We start from the raw sequence: 21,481 nt of genomic DNA on the forward strand, positions 1-21,481 counted from the left end.
GTTTGATTCCTGCCTCCATCCTGTGTGTGCGGAGTTCTCCCTGTGTTCTCCCCGTGCTTTGGGGGTTAAGTCTGGGTACTCTGGTTTCCTCCCCCAGTCCAAAGACATGCATTGTAGGCTGATTGGCATTTCCAAATTAGTGTGTGTGTCCTGCAATGGGTTGACACCCCGTCCCCTGGGATAGGCACCAGGCTCCCTGCGACCCTGTGTAGGTTGAGCGATATACAAAATGGATGGATGGATAGATATTAAGCATGTTTGGAAAATGTTGGACTTGTTTACTCTCTCTCACCTCATTCATATTTACACTTCCTGACCTTCTGATTCATAAAGGATTACGCCAGCCCAAATATAAACCTTCTTGATTAATTAACGTAGCTTCACAACTGACAATTCCATCTTGTTTCCTGTCCAGAATTTCTTCTTTAATTATGATGTCTGTCTGATGGAAATGACCAACACGGCTGCGTCCAGAAAGTCATTCTCTACTGTAATGACAGTACTGTCAACCGAACAGGCTTATTTTGATCCAGAGCTGGATGCCAAGTGTGTCATTAGAGGAGCCAGAAAAGCAAGAAGTAATGATTTATACACACAGAGAGAGAGACAGAGAGAGGGGGAGAGAGAGAGGAGGAGGAAGAGAAATGGGGAACGATGGAAAGAGAGGGAGAAGTTGGAGAAAGAAGGAAAAAGTGAGACGGAGAGAGGAAAAGAAGGGGGGGAGAGAGAAATGAGGAAGAGATGGGGAGAAGGAATTTGGGTGAGAGAGGAGGGAAAAGGGGAGTGATGGAAAGAGAAGGTGAGAGGAGAGAGAGAGAGAGAGAGAAAAGGAAAGAAGGAGAGTGAGAGAGAAATGATGAAGAGGCTGGGGAGAAGGAATTGGGTGAGAGAGAGGGGGGGGAGAGTGAGCGAGCAAGAAGGAGAGAGAAATGAAGGGAGAGAGACAATGATTGGGGGAGAGAGAGAGAGAGAGAGAGAGAGAGACAGAGAGAGAGAGAGAGAGAGAGAGAGAGAGAGAGAGAGAAAAAAGGAAAGAAGGAGAGTGAGAGAGAAATGATGAAGAGGCTGGGGAGAAGGAATTGGGTGAGAGAGAGAGGGGGGGAGAGTGAGCGAGCAAGAAGGAGAGAGAAATGAAGGGAGAGAGACAATGATTGGGGGAGAGAGAGGGAAAGGAGAGAGAGGAAGAGACTGGGGAGGACATACAGAGCTGGGGAGAAGGAATTTGTGTAAGAGAGAGGAGGGAAAAGGGGAACGATGGAAAGAGAAGAGGGAGAGAGACGTCGGAGAAACGGGGGAAAAGGAAAGAGGAAGAAGGAGAGTGAGAGAGAAATGACGAAGAGACTGGGGGAATACAGAGCTGGGGAGAAGGAATTGGGTGAGAGAAGAGGGAAAAGAGGGAGAGAGAGGGAGAGAGCATGAGAAGGAGAGAGAAATAAAGGGAGAGAGACAAAGATGGGGCAGAGTGAGGGAAAGAAGGAGAGTGAGAGAGAAATGAAGAGACTGTTAGGAAATACAGGGCTGGGGAGAAGGAATTTAGGTGAGAGAGAGAGAGAAGGGAAACGAGCGAGAAGGAGAGGGAGAAATAAACGGAGAGAGACCAAGATGGGGAGGAAGAAAGTGAGCGAGACGGAGACACAGATTTAAAGGTTAACAGTTCTGTCCTCAGTTATTATTAATTACTGGAGTTTTTCATGAAATAATTTTTGTGGCAAACTTCCTTCCCAAATTTCTTTGCTGATGAAATGTTCGCCCGTGTGGACACTGTAAACACCGATACATGATGAAACGCAACATTTGTATCACAATCTATAATTTGAAGATCTCATTTAGAGGGTATTCTGGGTAAAATCCATAATAAAAATAAATATCTGAATGGCATGTTCTGCAGCGCTATCGCCTTCACTCTCCCATAACCACAGCGACCACAATCACTTCCTGCTCTCAGCATTCCAAACACGGAGCAATGCCTGATGGGATACAACAGCTCGCTATTGAGACACCAGCTACATGCTGGGGCCTGTTTATTATTTTTATTAACGGGTAAAAATAACCTCTCCCCGAATGTTAAATCTCAAGCAGCCTGTGCGTATAAGGCACGTCATTTCGCTCAGCTTCGGGCCTCCGTTTAACATCCACGTTCCTTCCATCCCACTGTAAATATTTACCACACGGTGACACTGGAAGCCCTTTAATGGTGATACTCTATCTGATTCCAAATAGTTGTTCCAAAGCAAACAGAGCATCTATCTCTATGTATGTTAATTATTTTTAACTACTGTCCTTTCCATCTGACCTCATCGTATTTCTAATTGTAATAGAATTTTGATGAAACCGGCGCTAAAATTCTGTTACTTTGGAACAGGGAAAGGATTTTCATGTCAAGTAAAAGCCAGCAAAATGTGATTTAAAAAAAAAAAAAAAAAAAAAAAAATAATTATTATACGCTTCATTTGTTCAAGATCAACCTCAGAGACCTTCACAAGTAAATTTGTTCCACAGTAATGTCCAAAATAATCTGATGACTGCAATACTTCCAATAAAGCACACTCGAGGTGGAAAAAGTGCAGAAAAATGCTTAAATGAAATACGAGTTGCGGCTTGGGAAAAGCTGTTGAATGTTGGTGTAGCCGAACTCTGTTTAATTCTTCGGTTTAGCAGCGGTGGCTCGTTCATAGGGGCAGGTGCTGCAGAGCCCATCAAGATCTCACACTGAAAAACAAAAAATTATCGCTCAATGAATTTAAATTAAATTAAAGCCAGAATTTCCACTGAAGTAAAATACTGTATGCGACTTCAACAAAAAGTAAATGGGTAAATAATGGCGGGTATATTATTCCGTACATCAGAAATGTGTGTGTGTGTGTAGCATGTCGATCTTGTTTCTCAAGCAAAAGCTGAGAAAAAGAAATTTCCAATGCTCACCTTTAACGGGCTCGTTTCAAGCAATGGACTACTGCACCAGTTTTGGGATGTTTTTTTGAGGCCATGTTGTTAATGATGTCATACACACACGGATCAGCAAGACCCTGCAGAGGATAGTGAGGACAGCTGAGAAGATCATCAGGGTCTCTTTTTTCCTCCATCATAGACATTTACACCACATGCTGTATCTGCAAAGCCTCCAGCATTGTGGATGATCCTACACACCCTTCACACACGTTGTTCACCCTCCTGCTGTCTGGAAAAAGGTACGAAGCATTCGGGCCCTCACGGCCAGAATGTGTAGCCATTTCTTCCCCGACGCCATCAGACTCCTCCATACTCGGAGACGCTACTGACACACACACACACACACACACACACACACACACACACACACACACACACACACACACACACACACACACACGGGTTCCAATCCTCTTGGAATTTTTGCACATTTCTGTACTGACTACCTGCATTTTTGCTGCTAATGTACTTATAAAAAGATCTTATTTAATTTGTCACCACTGTGTACTTTTACCTGTCTGCTAGCACAATAACTGCTATGCCCATATATGGTATAAGCTACTCTGCTGAATACTGTCATAGTATGTTATGTTTACATTCACAGCACTTTTATTATATTGTTATTCTTACTGTGCCCATTGTCCTGTTTTAGTAGTTCCTGTATGGTTGTCTGTCTGCACACGTTTGCACGTGCACTTTATGTACAAATGTGTAGCTCTTATTCAGAGGTGGGTGGAGTAGCCAACAATTTTACTCAAGTACACGTAGTAAAACTACTCAAGTACACGTAAGTAAAACTACTTCTAAAAGTAATTACTCAAGTAACAGTAAAAGTAATAATGCTAATAATTTCTTGAGTAAGAGTAATGAATAAAGTATCCAGTGAGAAGAGTACTCAAGTAGCGAGTTACTAGGTCCTTCGGAACTAGCCTTCTCCTTTTCCCCCTCTTGGGCCATTATCTTCCAGGATTGAGCCATTTAAAAAGTAAGCGGTTGTTGCGTCCGCTTTCAGACCACTGAACAATTTATTTATATATATATATATATATATATATATATATATATATATATATATATATATATATATATATATAATATAAATAATATAATTTTTTTTTTTTTTTTTTTTAAAAGTTACTCAAATAAATGTAAGGAACCAAATGTAGCATGTTACTACACACATCTGTTCTTATTTATATCTGTGTCATCTCATGTGGTGTTTGTATGTAGCACCGTGGTCCTGGATGTACTATACCAGCTGTATATAGTTGCAATGACAATAAAGCCACCTGACTTGATCTCATACACCTTCAATCTTGTAATAGCTACTAAATAATTCTGAAATGTTATCCAGTCAGCGAATCGGTGTCCGTGAGTGTATTTACATGCAAGATGATCATTACCTGATTTCTGATAATGAAATGGCAATGACGGAGTTGACGTATTGTGCACTGTAGTCCTCTCGTACCCTCACAAACATCAGGCGCACTTCCTACCTGCAGCTTGCTCTAGCTTGTAAATCCCTCCCTGCTGTCCTGCCTTCCCTCTCTCTTTCTTTCCCTTAGGCATTTTTTTTTCTCCATTTAAATTTTTTTGCCTTTGCATTTAAACAGGTATAAACATATTGGTAAAAGGCATTAATCATTAAGGCAATCATCACTGCTTGTTTCCGACCAAGTTGAAGTTTACGTAATTACTTGGCCTAGTTTTCTTGGGTTGCCTAACATTATAGTCATAGATAGAAGTCATAGGAAAGACTGCAACCTCTAACTTATTTTTTTATTTTTATTTTTTTAACTTTTTTTTCTTCTTTTTTTTCTTTCTACTGTAGGGTCCACGTACTGAAAGTCTCTCACTCACAATTTCTTTCCAACAGTACAAGTCCCGCTATGCATATGCTGTACTTACTCCAAATGACATCATTCACTGTATATACGTAATCTTTTTTTTTTTTGTTTTGTTGTTAAATAAACAATATTATTTGTTGTTTTAGTATGTCATAGGCATTACTATCCAATTTCCAATACACATCCACTTTCAAACCCTGTCTGAGAGAGTGGAACTTAACCAAACTGGGCAAAGGATAAAAGTTATAATGGCAAATCGAAATATCTGCATAACGTTACAGCATTCTGCTACATGGTGAAGTTTTATTCATGTTCATTAAGAACGAAGCATCTGAATCCACACGGACAAGTTGTCAAGCAGATATTTAAAGCACACATTCGTGGCAACGTAAACGCAGATTTTGCATTAGCCTAATACAAAATGCCTTGGCTAGTCATCTAGATCAGGTTAACTATTGCTTTAACAATTAATACCACGTGATGAGCAATTCTTTTTACACCACAGAGCTTGATGTTGATTGGTCAGAAGGTGTTGATTGTTAAAGAAAAATCAGTCGCGCAACAATAAATGTAACTGGAAATGAATAAAAATATATGGTGGTGTTCTTTAATTAATGAAAAAGTGAAATTGTTGGGAAATTGCGGTGGTGTAAGAGGAATAAAACACTTTGGGATGTGCTGTTATTGGAAAAGTATCAAGGTCAATGTGGCTTTGCTTTGGGCTGTATCGCAACACCCTGTCAGTTATTTTCCTGCAACTTAAAATAAACTTAAGGGTGGTGACGGTAACACAACTATGCGTGAGACATCCTAACACCACCCTGTTGTTGATTTTATATTTTTTGATGTTTTATCATGACACTGATGTTTTTTTTTCCTTCTTACTTATTAAATAATGAATAGCAGAAAAAAGGGAACAAGGACAAACGAGTGAAGTGGTGATGCTCAAAAGTGGAAGGTTTGATTTGCTAAGAGAATTTATTTTTTACATTTTTTTTATGAGAATCAAACATTTGGTCCAACACGTGCACACACGTCTTCCTTTTATTTTTTTAGGTTGTAGTTGATGAGCTCATCCATGTTTTTTACTTTTTATTTAAATATAACTTTTGATTTGTTGGCCTAATTCACTTATGCTTTGTACTGGCACCCTGTCCAGGGTGTACCCTGCCTTGTGCCTGATGCGCCCTGGGATAGGCTCCAGGTTCCCCCGTGACCCTGAAAAGGAGTAAGTGGCAGAGGATGGATGGATGGATGGACTTATGCATTGTTCCAAAAGAACAAATGAATCTTGTTGAAATAAATTCTTCATATGTTCTCAAACACTAACTAGACATGACTTCTATTACTTGTCATAAACCCTTTGACTCATTTATAAAGTCTTCCCAGTGATGACTGTATGAGCCAGGATTTATTTATTTACTTACTTACTTACACAGAATGACACATTTTAGCAGCAGTAAGTAATGAGCCTTGGTCATGGAATCTGTTTGGCACCCGGAGTCGATTTTTCCACCCGAGAAGCATAAATGCAGACGAAGTGGCATATTTTCCTCCGAACTCACAGGATCATGGTGCATTTTCCAACAGCGCACGTTTTAGAACATAATTAATGACGGCAATGAGGTTTTCTTCAAGGCAGGGGTATGATATTGGGATTCTCTTCTAAATGACCCCAGTAGTGACTCGGATTCTTTTCTGGATGGTAAACCTGATATTACTGGCATGAACATATGATACATTTTCCAGACCTTCCCACACTTGGACCATTATATTTGCTTTACAGAGGGAATATAAAACCGAGTGCTGAAGAAGCAATGGGTATAATGTGCTGTGCATGTCCGTGCACAGTCACACTCAATCAAAAAGCTTTTTTTTTTTTTTTTTTAACGCCAGCTACCAGTTCTTTCATTGAATTTAGATGAATGTGCTTTCTTTCAGGGAAGATACTGCTTGAGGCAAAGCATCCTTTGCAGGCTTAACTCTAAGGGAGTATAATGGATTGCTTTATGTAGAGGGGGAAGTTAAATATGTACACGGTCATACAAAGGGGTCTGTATTGTTGGGTCTCTGCTTGCGTGAACAATCCTGCTTTCCATGGCGCCTACTTTGCTTCTATAAAGTGTCTCTCTCTCTCTCTCTCTCTCTCTCTCTCTCTCTCTCTCTCTCTCTCTCTCTCTCTCTCTCTGAGATCAGAGGTCTTTTTGATGTCCTGCCGTAACCCGTATCCCCATCCTTACTGTGTCCTCCAGCCCCCAACACTGACAGGTTCACACAGTTTTACCTGGTATTGGTTTCCCCAGTCTGCACTGTTTGGGTCTAATTTGCCAATGGATCCCTTTGGAGATTCTCTTTCTCTCCGGCCCCTGAGAGAGTAATTATGTTTAATCCAGATGAATAAATGTCTGTTTCTTGTGGCTATGATCTTGGGACAGAGGGTTTATGAAAGCCTTGTTATGAAAACCACAATTGCATTCAGGTTGCATTTACATACAAGTCTGAGAAGATCATTCTAATATCGTACTAATTGTAATATACTAATACTAATTGTTAATGCACATTTGTTAGTATATTTACGGTAGGCATGATACTCCAGGAATTGCGGCATTTTGCCCTTAAATTTATTAAAACACTACAGTTAGTGTGGTGCTAACCTAAATCTAATTTTAATCTAATCTAAACCTAAAAAATGTACATTAACACATCGTAGGTCATTGAGGAAATATAAATATATAAACAAATATAGGTCTGGAGTGATGCATGACAAACAAATCCAATGGGAGGTAGTTTACTGTGACATAAACAAGGTAGTGATTTGAAGTGGGTCAGGAATGTATAATCCCATGGAAGCCATTAAAACCCATGGTCATAATCTTGGAGAAGGTTTATTACCTACCTGAATTATAGAGCGATGTAATTGAGAACAAATAAATGGAGAAAGTCAAGTGGTAACAGCTATTCAGATTTCATATGTACACAAAAGCTGGGTGACTAAAGAAGCATGGAACTACATACAATAATAATAATAAAAAAAACTAGCAGTGTGCCCTTGTATTGACATGTTAGTGCTTGCAGCTGGAACCTTGTTTTGCTAACTCGGCAAAGCATGTTCATGGAGTTCACTTTTACCTTAATCCAGAATAATCTTAACACACTTGGCGATATTCAAGAAGTGATCACACTGCTCACTGTGTGAAGGGCTGAATTTCCCAACAACTAAGGTATAAAGTGGGGATTTTAAAAGGTGTGATCGGTAAGGACGCATACAAAAAGCAAACCTGTGATCCCAAACATGGAAAGTAAACTTATTCTTAGCATCGTTGGTGAATAAGTAGCCTGCAGTGGAATTTAAACTCTAGGCCGTTTACCCAACCAGACAAACCAGTTTTCAAGACCATAAGTACTGAAAGGCCAAGAAGGTGAGATGTTTTTTTTTCTATGGAGGTTACTCCCTGAGAGAGAGAGAGAAAGAATGCTGAATGGCGAATTAAATCAATAAACAAATTATCATACCTTTTGCCAGCTGATCAACAAGGGCTGTATTGTTAACGAGTCTTGAGAGACTTTCAATTGCTCAATTTTTGCTCATTGTCCCTGTTCTCACGAGGAGTACGTTATCTGCAAACCAATCAGTGCTGAGTGCACATACACATTGTAATAGAAAACACATTTATTTATCTGAAAAGGTCATAAGACTGACATGACACAACTGTATAAAATACAAATTTCACACAAGTTAATGCGTGTCTGATATGTTGCGATAACAATGAAGACAGAAACCATGGAAATTGGATGTAGCTGTTAACGCTAAATAGTCTAATTTTAGTCATATGGAGCCTTTTCTTAGTGATAAACCAACAAATCTGAGGTAAATGTTGATATTCCTGATGGTTTTATCATGTTTCCACCACTACTATGACTGTATATTGTCCATTAACAGCTATGTGCTAGCTAAATTGTTAGTTTTTACAGTTGAGTCACTCAATTATGGTGTCCTTTTCATTTTTACATATTGTCATTGTAATATTAAACACATTTTCCATCTTAATACCACATTTCTGTGGTAATTTTTGTTTTTATTTAGATATTTTTAAAAAAAAAAAGAAATTCAGACATTTTAGAGAAGCTAAATGTCTGAATTCCCAGGCTGTGAGGCAATGTTGACATTTCTCAGTATCACAGTAATTATAATTGTACTGAAATGGAGTCTTTTCTTAATCACTTCCCAACATATCTGAAGGAAATGTTGATATTCTTGATTATTCTGTTTAATTTCTACTGTTCCTGTGTCTTTACATTGCTTGTATACAAGCCTTGCATAGCTACACCCTAGCTAGCTATATTGTTAACCATGTTTCCAGCTAAATAACAGCAAAGTGACTTTCAGCAGCCATAAATTGTGTTAATACATGTTTAAAAACATTATTTTATTGTTTCAGTGCTGTAGTTTTGCTTGCTATTTAGCATATATAAGGACAATGTAAAGGCAAGGTGTTTGTGAAAACACGATGATTTGGCTGTTAGGAATATTAACATTTCCCTCAGATGTGATGTGAAAATTCTAAGAAGAGACTACAATTACACTTTAATTATACTTAGCACTGTCTGCTCTCAAAACACGTTGAGAAACATCGATCAGCATTGTGTCCCGAGTTGACTTTATGTTCTGAATGTGGGTCATCTCAGAAATACAGTAAATACACAGCTCTGATAGGAATAACAGATGTGACTGCACAATGTAACGAATGCACAAAGGCAAACGCAGTTATCCATCCGCGTTCATCATCCAGTCATGCTTTTGGGAGTCATCTTCGCCAAGGTCGAACACTGATGTTTGTATGAACCCCAGTCGCTCTATAAAGTCAGCTGCTTATCTGCAATCTCTGTTACTTGCCAAGTGCACAAACAGACTTGTCCGAGCTAGAAGCCCAAGGAAATTAATTCAATAGTGATCACAGTGGTAGTAACTAATGCTAATGCATTCTGTACTGGAGTGAAGCTCAAGATGGAGGAGATAAAAAAAAAAAAAAAAGGATAAAATGAGATTTCCCCACATTATTCATCCCTCCTTCAACTTAAATCTACAGAAGAGGCTCGGATTATCAAATTCAGACAATGGAAAACTACTACGTTTGGTTACGTTTGTCCTTGATTCAACATGGCGCATTAAATTCAGTCGCACTGGATAAAAGAATAAATGGCCATCCACGTCCTTAATACTAAAATAAAGGAGCGTTTAAAAACACACAAGGATCCAAAAAAGGCTCGTAAACAATATATTATAACATTTTCACCACAAAATACAATTTAAAAACAGTACAGTAATAAATTAGGGGCAAGTGATATGGATATTGTACACTACAACAGTAATGCATAAAATCTCACACAACACACACACTCGGACACACAAGTCCAGGTTCAAAATGAACCACGTGACTCTGTTATGTCTTTAGTGGGCTGTTCATAGAGTATACAGTACAAAAAAAAAAAAGTAAAAAAGTGGACAAGGAAGTCTCAAAGGTCCTCTTTAAAAACAGTGTTACATTTCAGTAAGTAATTAAAATACAGACTAGGTCAGACAGTGGCAGGGGATAAAAATTCAATCTATAACTTTTAAAACTAAGGAAAATATTTGTCACTGGAAAGTTTGGCATATTAGCAGAAATTGCACTTCGAAATCCACATTTTTTTTTTTTCTCCCAAAGCGTAACTGACCAGAGAGTGCAGCAACGCGACGTACACCGTACAAAACGGACGTTACCTGCACATCAATGCTACGTACTAATCGAAGTTATTTGTGAAGATTTGATTTACCGTTCACATCAGCGTAACTTGAGAACTTCACCAATCTGTGCGGTAACTCGCATGCTACAGGAGGTGTTGTGCTAACATGTGCTAGTTTCAACATAAGCATTTTGTTAATGCATGCTGAAACGTTGATGGTCAGTGAAATTCTGCTTTCAGTGTAGGAAATGTCCACTTGGGTCCCTTTTTAAAGTAATCTCTACGCTAATGTCAATAACACTTGCTGGGGGAAAGCTAGCAGGGCTAATCCTTGGACCTAAACCCTGACGCATGTTTGGACTAATTACAGGGAAATATAATAATATAAAGACAGCTTTTTGAATAATTAAGAACTTTTTTTGCACAACATAAAACTTTATTCCCTGGAAATGCTGTGCTTTTAGAAGCAAGAGTCATGTAGCAACTGCTGCTGTATTGCAGTGATCTGGATCTTTTAGGTCAGCCAATTAAAATCTGGTGACCTGTGAATGGAATCAGTGATATTACTTGTCAGTCATCGCTAACAGCTAATAGCTAACATTGAGCTTAGACTACCTACACAACCCCCACCCCCCCCAGCTGTTATTCCTGACTGAACACTTTCATACATTCATTCAGATGACCAACTGATTCAGGACCAGCAGCTTAAGATGCCCCATAATCCTTTGCTGTGTAGGTTAGCGTTATCCGAAACAGTAGTACTCGTCCGAGTCCACTCTGGGTCGAAGCGGAGATTTACTGAACGTCTCGTCCCCGATGATGGACTGGTCGTTGAAGCTATCCGATTGGTCAGTGGGGGATGAATATTCCAAGTCCTCCCCTAGTGTGTCCAGGTAACTGCCGACTGAAATTCCGTCCAGTTCGTCCGTCCTGTCTTGGAGGCTGCTGAAGCTCCCGTGATGAGACGCGTCCTGGCTGTCCGAGAGGCTGTACAGGCTGCCGTTTAAGCTGCTCTCCCGGCTGGCCACGCCACCTCGCTCCTCCATCACCCAGCGGATGGACTCTATTCCTTCGTTGATGGAGAGGAGCTGCTGCATCAGTTTGACGTCGAGGGCACGGAGATGGGCCTGTGTTTGGGGAACGAGTAAATGACGACAATTAGATCGCAATATCATTACATCATTAAAATTTCTTTGATTACAAGTTCAATATATGATGCACTGTTTCCAAGGCTATATATACTTTTTAATTAAATACTTGTTCTTTAATTAGATTTGCTTACAAAAATCTGAGGGTTTTATAGAACAAATTCAATATTTTGTAACAAGTTAGAAATGCTTGAGATACTTCTGGGTAGATAATGGAGAGGGTGCAACAGCACTGACTAGCATATTAGGAAAGCAATAACACAAGGTAAATTTAAGTGTGAAAAGCTGTTCTGTTTAGAAATGTAATGCTACAGAAACTCCTAGGAGAAATTTGGATTTACAATTTCTTGCTGGAAAAAAAGAATAAAATAAAATAAATACCCATATTATGTACAGCATACCTGTTCTTGCAACCTGGCCAAATTACCTCAGAAGTGTTGCTGCTCTGACAAGTCCTTTTAAAATATGATCTATATTTTATAGTTTAGCATTTTAAACTCTGCTACTACTTGATTTTTGGTTTGACTGAAGACAAAAAAAAGAGCGCTTCCTTACTTGTCTCTGATGTGTCAAACTGAAGAAAAAGCACAACCGTGATGGGCTATATATTACCTGAGGTGATTTGTACGGGGTTTTTTTTTATAGTAGGTAAAAGACTGTGCAACCTTTCATGATGCAGGAATGTGCACACTGTAAAAAAAAAAATTTCAGATGGGACTAAATTTCCTGAGCTACATTACAGTGGCAATAATTCTATCACCACATCTCACCATGTAAACCTATAAACAGTGTAATCTTTTTAAGTTAAATACTTGGTACACCACTGTAATTAATTTTTCTAACACGAGTCTAAACAAAGCTACACTGTTTAACGGCCCATCTGCTGTTAGCTAGCTAAATTACGGTTTGACCTAGTGTTAAAATTATCAGTTGTATTACACAGTATTGTCTAAAGTGAAAATATACCAGTATCAAAACCTTTTACATTTCTATGTTTTGGATAAAATAACCAGAGTGGTGTGGTACGGCGGAAACCACCTCAAAGTAGCTTAATTATTTTTGTGACATCAAATGAATTAGCATTCATTCGGCATTTAGCATTCAAATAACGTTGTGTTTACATTTTATCTTTACAAGAAGATTCCAGATAGCCGATTGTTGTAGTATTCACGGCCTCGGGAAACAAAATTGACCTACACATCTGAAGGAACTGTTGACGTGTATAAATGTAAATACTTAATAGTTATGTGCTAACTTGGTGCTTTCTTTATGAAATCGCTGACTCTTGTGGTGTTTACAATTTCAGAAGTCAAAAGTTAACTGATAACTATGAACTGTGGCACATTTTTGTTTCTTAATATGGAAATATAATCTTAGTCAGCCTTTTCTTAGTAATTTTCCAACATATCTGAGGTAAATGTTGATGTCCTTGAGGGTTTTGTTTTGTTTTCACGGTCTCTTTGTTTTAACGAGGAAGTACTAGCTAGCTAAAGCATTATTCTAAAGTATTATTCGGCAATCCCCAACCATTTCCTAGGGTACGTTTACACGAGAACGACGTACTAAAAACGGGAAAATTTTTCCTTTGCGTTCTTGAAAAGTTTCGCGTACAGAAGACGACGTTGTCAAAACCATCCCCGTTCCCACGGCTCGGTCGAAAACGACTAAAAACGCTGTATTCGGCATATCGGGCCGGTAGTTGTCGAATGTCACTTCGTAAAGAAACGCTACGCGCACATAAGCGTTCACGTCAACGTGTCCGCCACAGAATTCTAACAAGGCTCGTTCGTTTTTAAATACTGAAAAAATCGAAATAGTGCATCTTTAAGTACTAATAATTGACCATCACTGTACTACAATCTAACAATCGGCAAATACAAATCAAATAGTGAGACACTGGCAGTCAGTCTGCTATCTATATTTTATTAGCAATAAACGGATGCAGATATACTCCAAAACAGACAATTACAAAGATAATTATAAGATTTAAATACCCTTCGTCGGTGTATGTAACAAATATGTAGCAAGCGTCTCTTCTGGTCATAGTAGTGATGCAGTAAACCTACACTTTGCTTGAGAAGCGTCAATAAACTCAATCTTGAGCAGCACAAACAGTCCTGTAGAATACCATTGTAATTTCAGTTGTCTTGCGCGTTGTTTGTGACGTAATCTTGCATGCCTATAGACTAAACACGTAACAGACGTGCGCATGACGTCATCGTTTTTCCCGTTTTTGTACGTTTACACGGAAACGATAACGGCATCGTTATCTTATCAAACTTGCACTTTGAAACCCGTTTTCAAAAATGTGCGTATTCAGGCCCCAAAACGCTGTCGTCGTGTAAACGAACTGCCAGAACACCATAAAAAGTTTGAAAACGTTGTCGTGTAAACGGCCCCCTAGTCACAACGTGATAACTGTTGAATGGGACAACCCCGTCTACTGAAAAGACCCCGCCCTTGAGCTATACTCTGCTTCTAAAAGCAGAAATGCAGCACTTTGTCACTGATGTATTGACATGTGAGCGCGAAAGACACACAAAGCAAAGGCTTCGGCTCTCCAGCCGCAGGGCGCGCTCAGCTGTGACATCAGTATCCAAATGGGATGCAAACTGCAGCACATCTGAATCCAAGCAAAACAGCCAGTGGCACAAAAAGCTTCGCAGGAACACCGCAAACAACATTTACAACAGTGACAAACACAAAAACAACACACAAGACAGAACCATGGACACGAAGTATTAGAAATAGTGTCCTAGTAGTCCTCTAGTGCTATGATAATAGTCGCTTTGCCAGCTGGGGTTAAACACAGAGGCTCTCTCATGAGTCGGCTGCCACGGCCCAATAATACGGCTAGTGTTTGCACTGTGACTACGTCCAGGCTTTATGAGATCACTAACTAGCCACGTAGCCACTGTGGAATTTCGTGCACGTGGAGATCAACGAGGGAGATAATACAGAGACATGAGCGAGCGCTTGCAAACTAAAAAGGTTGTGGACTGATGGCAAATTATATGCTATTACCACTGTATGGTAATAGGCACTATTTCTAAGTGTCTTGGGGTTTATGGGTTTGTCTTTAGTGTGCCCTGAGCTGGTTTATGTGCTGACCGGAGTTTGCCCCTTTTTGTCTTTCACAAAGGACAAAAGAAACCTTCGCATACGGTAACTCAAATGAGCACCCTGCTGGAAAAAAAAAAGGAAAAGAGGAAAAAAAACTCTCATGGACACCATTGGTTTTCTTGTGGCTTCGTTGTGGAGTGGATTTGTAATGCTTGGTTTGGTTCGTAATGGTATTTTATGATTTTGGTTGAGATCATAACATACCATAACATATCCTAATGGTTTAAACTGATTCGATGTACATTTGATGGAAATTCAAATGATCTTGTGGTCTCTGACGGCGACTGTGTGGTAAGACTATTGCGATATTTGCAGATGACGTTTAGGCTTTCCTCAAGAAAAGAGCGACGCACTGATGTACTGTACAAATACCATTCTATACTGGGTGATCGAAACAAACTACAGTTATATTGGAAACCATTAAAACCAATAAAAACCTGTTGGCAGTTATAACGGAACCCACTGCACCAACTTCCTCAGTAGAAAGTCAAACAATACTTCTAGTGTTCTTTTCAACAGGTGAAGGAAGCTTTCCGAGTGTCCGCAACACATGTGTAACCAATATTACGACCTGCTCTTGGTTCGTGACACACCGTGACCAATGACATTATAGCATATGCTTGAAGGCTGTAAAATAAATCGAGGCTGTGCGTGTCTTCAGACGATACGAGTCAAGGCAGGGTGCTATAGTTACACTTGGTCACCATGATAATTTGACTAAATATAACAGAGTACGACAGATGTTCCTCAGAGATCTTCCCCAGAATTTTTCAGATAGAAAAAAAACGTTGGGAATTCAAAAAACAAAACAAAAAAAACATCTACCATGGTAGTGAAAAATACAATACCAAACAAGAGCTCCATCGCCGCACATATTTAAAAACATGGGGAACAAAATCTAAAAAGGATGTGAGCTGTGCACACAAACGACAGCGATCCACGCCCCCCAATTGAGGAAAAAGCTACGTGCGACACGAGCGACTTGTGAAAGCAGGGTGTTGGTTATCGTTAGCAAGTTACATTTGCTGCCTTGTTGTGGCGAATGATTTCAGTTCTAATCGACGCGTCTGAAATGTTCCACCCAATCCGAACGCTTCTTCAGATTTGTACTGAAACTCTAATAAAGGGAGTCGATATCTAAAGGAAATATGAGACCACAAACATTCTTTAATGTGTAAAAAAAATAATAAAAAAAATAAAGTCAAATTCGATGCCATACAGTGAAACACTGGAGCAGAAGGACAGTGGCAGCTGTAACTCCAGAGCCACAGCCCGCATCGGGGTCAACCGACAAAGCCCTGATTGGATTAAAGATTAAGCCGTGGTGTGCGGAAACCAACTGTATCTTGAGCTCCTCAGCCTGCAGCCACATGTGTTCACTAAAACAAGGTGAATAATGAATAACAAAGTAAGAGACATGAATTTTTAACCACAATAAAACACTTATATTGCCATATATAGAGCGAAAGAGACATAATATTCACACAGCATTTATTTTGGCTGTGTGTGTGTGTGATGATCTCATTCTTGGATACTTGAAGTCAAAACTGTGTGTGCGTGTTGGGGGTGTTTGTGCATGCATGAGAGAGAGTGTGTGTGTGTGTGTGTGTGTGTGTGTGTGTGTGTGTGTGTGTGTGTGTGTGTGTGTATAGAGAACCAGCTGCTTGTGCTACTACTGCCTTTTAACAACTGATCTGAGACCTGGCCCCTTGACCCTCACTGTGATCACTCACACTTACAAGCAGGACAACCAGACAAGCCCCTGGCCAGCTGCTGAGGTCACACACACACACACACACACACACACACACACACACACACACAAACTCTCTAAATCTAGTTTTTTAGATATATTTTTGCTCAACCCGTGACTAGGGTAAAGTCTGACCATGGGAACCTGTACTGCTCGGGAGCCGTTCCAAGGCCAAAGACTGCAGACATAATAAAGGCAAATGATAATAAAAGATAACGCGTCGGGATGTCTTTTAAAAAAAAAAAAAGAAAGAAAAAAAGATGGCCGCTTTAGTCTTTCACACCCTTACCATCTGCTCCTCCTTCAAAAGCAGGACTGGGCAAATATTTTCAGTAAACATTCATCACCTGTTTTGGACTTTTTTTTGTTTTGCAAACTTCAAACAAAAACGAACCGCAACGTTTACATTTGATATGTAGCCATGTTTCAATTGAACCCGAGTTCAGCTGACTTGATTACGTTTCCGAAACCCCACCACATGCTGCAGTACATACATGGACCGACATGTAGAGCCGTTTTGACTTCAGCGGATTAAGTATGCTAAACAAATATTAGCTGATCTTATTATAAAAACAGAGGTACATGGAAATACTGGTTAAGCTGGGCAAAATAAAGTGCAGCGCAAAGTTGCCATATATATATAAAACGCCCCTGCTTACAAAAGGTGCAGTTACGTCAGGGCTAAAACACATCGAAAGAAAATACGACGAACAAACGTCTCGTAGCCAAAACTTTCACTTATTACTATTATTTTTTTTTTGGAGTGCGAATACGTGACATGCTACACAAACATATTCATACACATGCAGGATTACGTAGTGTTGTATTTTTTTTTTTTTTTTTTTTTTTTAAATCGCTGCAGTCAAAAACGCTCGATTTTGCTACAGCCTTTTAAAATGTTTGCGTTTTAAAGTTTTGTTTTTTGTGCTGCTTCTTTTTATTTTTCCTTTGATGGAAAACTAGCTGTACTCGTGTTCGACGCACGTGAACCGAAAAGGACTTTGCCTGAACGCGCACCGTGATGACGTCACATGACATGTCTTGGCGTAAATCTGCGGTAACTTTGAAAAACCGCAAGCTCCTCCAAATACTGTGGCGTTTGCTTGATTTTGCGTTCGCTTCTGCGATCGCGAAATCCTGGATGCACTGACCTTTTTGTTTTCCTTATTTCCTTAGTTAATGTACATTAACCACGTAACTAGCTTGCCATACATTGGTATATTAAGTTAGCTACCTTTTTTTTTTTTTTTTTTTTTTTTTTTTTTTTTAGCTTGGGTTAGGTTTCCAGGCAACAAAAACACGAGACCGGGTGGGCTAGATAATAAATGTATGAATTGTCATACGATTGTCATCAAATAAATTAGTTTAATTAAAAAAATATAGTAACAGATATCTAATATTAGCTTATACTACATGGTCTGAGACTTAAAAAGTTACAAACGTACGAAGATACAAACGTATGATTTGACAAAAGATGACGATTTTGTCCGTACGAAAAACTGCCACAACTGTCACCATTGTGGTCGTCAAGGTAACCAACCAAATACTGCATTCGCTCCATTAACCAATCCAAAATAGTCATTCTGTCCCAGTTCTGCAGACTAGAACATTTTTGAACCAAAGGGTTGATGCAATCCCAGAGGATACATCTGGAAGTCAGTGACTTCTCTCTGAACTTTAACCTTTTATGAGACAAGGAGATGATTTAAGCTCGGGATATTTTACTGCACCCGGTGCAAGGCGACACTATGGTACGGCTTCTGTAGATCTCGTCTTGTTAAAACGTGAAGGCCTGAGACAACGCACACATTCACTCTGTCTGAATGACTAGACGTGTGAACGGCGCTCGGATGAGGTGCTAATTGGCCTTTCTGAATTGGCTTTTCTGCTGATGAAAAGGAGAGATGTCTGAAAACTAGATTATTACTGTGTGTGTGTGTGTGCGTGTTCACACACACATTTGCAAGTCTTTACCTTTAAAACCATATGTTAGCCACACTGGTTTGCCTAGGGAGAGTTTAAGGCAGGATGCTTATTTCCACTGTACGTTCCTGGGATTATTTGGAAAGCAGACGGATGCAGTCTGGTTATCTGATGCACAGTATGATGTCATCACCGGGTCAACGTCCTACAGACCTTTCACTCACATCCGCACAGGGCATGACGGACAAAATCTCAGCTCATGCCGAGTACGCTGGGTTTCGTTGTTCTCGTTGATGAACTGGTTTGTTTTGCTCGTGTGCTCATTTAACTAGGCATGATGCTCTAAATGGTGTAGTGTTTACTGACCTGAGCCTGTAAAACCGCCCGCACTCAAGTTGACTCAAGAGTGCGCTGTTACGTCATTGATCGAGACAAGATATGATAACGAAGGAGGTTTGTTTCGATCAAATGGAGTTCAGTAGCTAGAAATACTAAACGGTACTGAATCTGTATCTTTCCTTGGGATTGAAGTGGATCCTTCAAAAGCACATCTTTTGGTTTCTAGTGTGTATCTTTTGACGTGGTAATGTGAATGCAGCACATCTTGATATAAGGTACAGAACTGGACCTTAAGGACCACTCTTATTGGTAGTTGGATGCACCATTAATAGTACCACTCCAGTGACAAAGGTACTATTTAGTAGTCCTTTTCTCTCTCTATCTCTCTCTCTTCTTTCTGATCAGAGCATCAGTGTTCACATGACATGTGCTATAATGACTACATGGCTGTAGTGTTGATTTGGGGAGCACAGATCCAGGTTCAGAACCTGGGTTCTATGGGTTGAGAACCTTGAAGAAGCATTAATTAGATAAAAGGAGGAAGAAGGGGAAAAAAAGCTCACCATTTCCTGTTTGAGGAACAGCATCTTGCTCTCCAGCTGTTTAAGCTCAGAGCTCGTGCAGTGATTCTGAGCTCTATTCGACTCTACTGGTTTTGCTCTGTGCGTAATGGACCGGGCCAAGCTCTCCGGTACTTTCCGGCCCAGTTTCACCTCGATGTCCCTGAAATCCGGAACAGTGCTGTCCTCCTCCATAGCCAAAGAAACACCAAATATCTTGCCTTGACACACAGAGATCTAAGATCCCTGCGCGTGAATAATGAATAAAGAGTTTAAATGACCAGCCTCGGATCCGGTTGCACTACAGAGGGATCTTCTTTCAGTTTTCCGGTTGGTCTAAAAGAAACCTGTTATCAGTTCTGCAGTCCAGACATGTCCATTAAATAAACAGTGTTATTGCACGAGCTCGGTTAAAATAGTTACATGAACTAAGACGAGCCGCTTGAGCCGATGGTCGCGCGCTTATAAGGACAGGAACACTCCGCGTGCGCGCCGTGACTTCACTATGGAAAGCCAAAAGGTTCACAGACAAAACACCTTTGTAGGCTTCTGCCGCACACTTTAAAGCCCCCATGCAATCAAAATGGAATTTGTGGGACTTTTTCACTATGGATATGTTAGCCTTAAGGTTAACTTTAAACTAGTGCGCGTTTAGAAGATATATGCGTTCAAAATTTACACCGAAACAGATCAACGATTTTTGATGACATCAATCCGCACTTCAGCATCTCGTCTGATTTTCTGTCCAGTCAGATGTGCTCTCGAATCTGAATTGTCCCGCCCCCCAGCCGAAGTTGCCCATGGCCCGTAAATGCATCTTTGGTTGTTTTGAACTTGGTGAAGCAGAAAAATCCTCCACGAGTGAATCCTACGCATCGTTATTGCTCAGGTTCACAACCATTGTACTAACTGTTAAGTACGGCTGTGAGGTAAGCGAAACACTACTGGCTACTTAAAAAAGGAGGAGGAGCCACTGGGTATGTCCCGCCCTGACTTCCAGTTTCAGTAGAAATTACGTCACTACAGTGAATAATGCTGCGCGTTTCAAGGCACTTGACAGGGACTTTCAGGAAAAATCTCTCTGAACGTATTAATCTTTTGTAATGAAATTCGAATGAGTTGACTTTTAGTTTAAACTTCTTTCAACATTTTAAAATTTTTATTTTTGGTTACCCGTTTCCTACATTACCCACAATACTGTTTGAAGACACGCTGATAGTGGTGCCAGTGGGGTGTATGCTGCTTTCAAGACACCTGGGAGCTCGGAACCTCCTACTTATCACATTAAAGGGTTCATGTGAACTCATCTGTCTGAAGTCAGAAATAAAATGAATATTTACAGTACGCTGTCTACAAAAACTAAATTCAACTGGTATTAAAGGAGTGGTTTGGTTAGTGATTCATTTATTTTAAAGTCGATGATAAATCACTGATGATAATGCCTGAAAATGATATGAAATAGCAGTTTGATTGAAAAAAAAACAAACTTTTAAATGAACATTTCAGTGATTAAAGTATCACCCAGTGTTTTTAATGATTTTCAAATAGAAACTCAAAAGACTGCTTAAAAACCACTTATTATGCTGTTAGTTCTCGTTCTTACTTTTCACGTTGTTTTCCTCATGTGGAAAATATCTCACAGTATCGCAACTCGGAGAAGTTGGAGCTCTCAAAAAAACTTTCCACTTAGGAATTACGAGTTGGAGAGCCGTTCAAACGGATCTTTCCCACTGGGAAGTTGGAAACTTCCCAAACCATGGTGGCAAGTACCATGGAAAGCCAAGTGGAAACTTCTCAGTTCTCACTTGGTTATGAACGCATCATTAGCTCTAACTTCATCCTTTACTCTTTACTCACCACTTCATCTGTACAGAATGCTCAAACAGATCGGCTTCCAAAGCTTCAACTTTCATGTTAATACCACCATAATTGGCAACATGCTTGTCATCTCGTCTCTGTTAAATCTCAGCACAAGCTGCATTGCATTCTGGAGCTATGAGTCCAGCATTTGCACCAAGGTCACCAAGTTCTTGCTGTTTTACATTTAGGAGTTAACACCTTGTTGTTATCCTTTATCTTTGAGAGAGTTTAACATTTTTTCCCCTTCTTTTAAAC

The 21,481-nt window shown here is 39.8% G+C and overlaps 1 protein-coding gene across 1 annotated transcript; it reads right to left on the reverse strand.

Moving 5' to 3' along the window:
* Window positions 1-10,056: 10,056 nt before the first annotated feature.
* Window positions 10,057-19,839, reverse strand: LOC108260966 (leucine rich adaptor protein 1-like). Its single transcript, XM_017461724.3, has 2 exons — window positions 19,370-19,839; window positions 10,057-11,647 (listed from the first exon to the last, which is right to left on the reverse strand). Exons 1-2 carry the CDS (start codon window positions 19,559-19,561, stop codon window positions 11,264-11,266), a joined length of 576 nt encoding a protein of 191 aa, XP_017317213.1. The 5' UTR covers window positions 19,562-19,839; the 3' UTR covers window positions 10,057-11,263.
* Between the last annotated feature and the right edge of the window lie 1,642 nt (window positions 19,840-21,481).

This window comes from Ictalurus punctatus, chromosome 29 (genome assembly GCF_001660625.3).
Source record: "Ictalurus punctatus breed USDA103 chromosome 29, Coco_2.0, whole genome shotgun sequence".
In the NCBI taxonomy this organism is placed as follows: domain Eukaryota; kingdom Metazoa; phylum Chordata; class Actinopteri; order Siluriformes; family Ictaluridae; genus Ictalurus; species Ictalurus punctatus.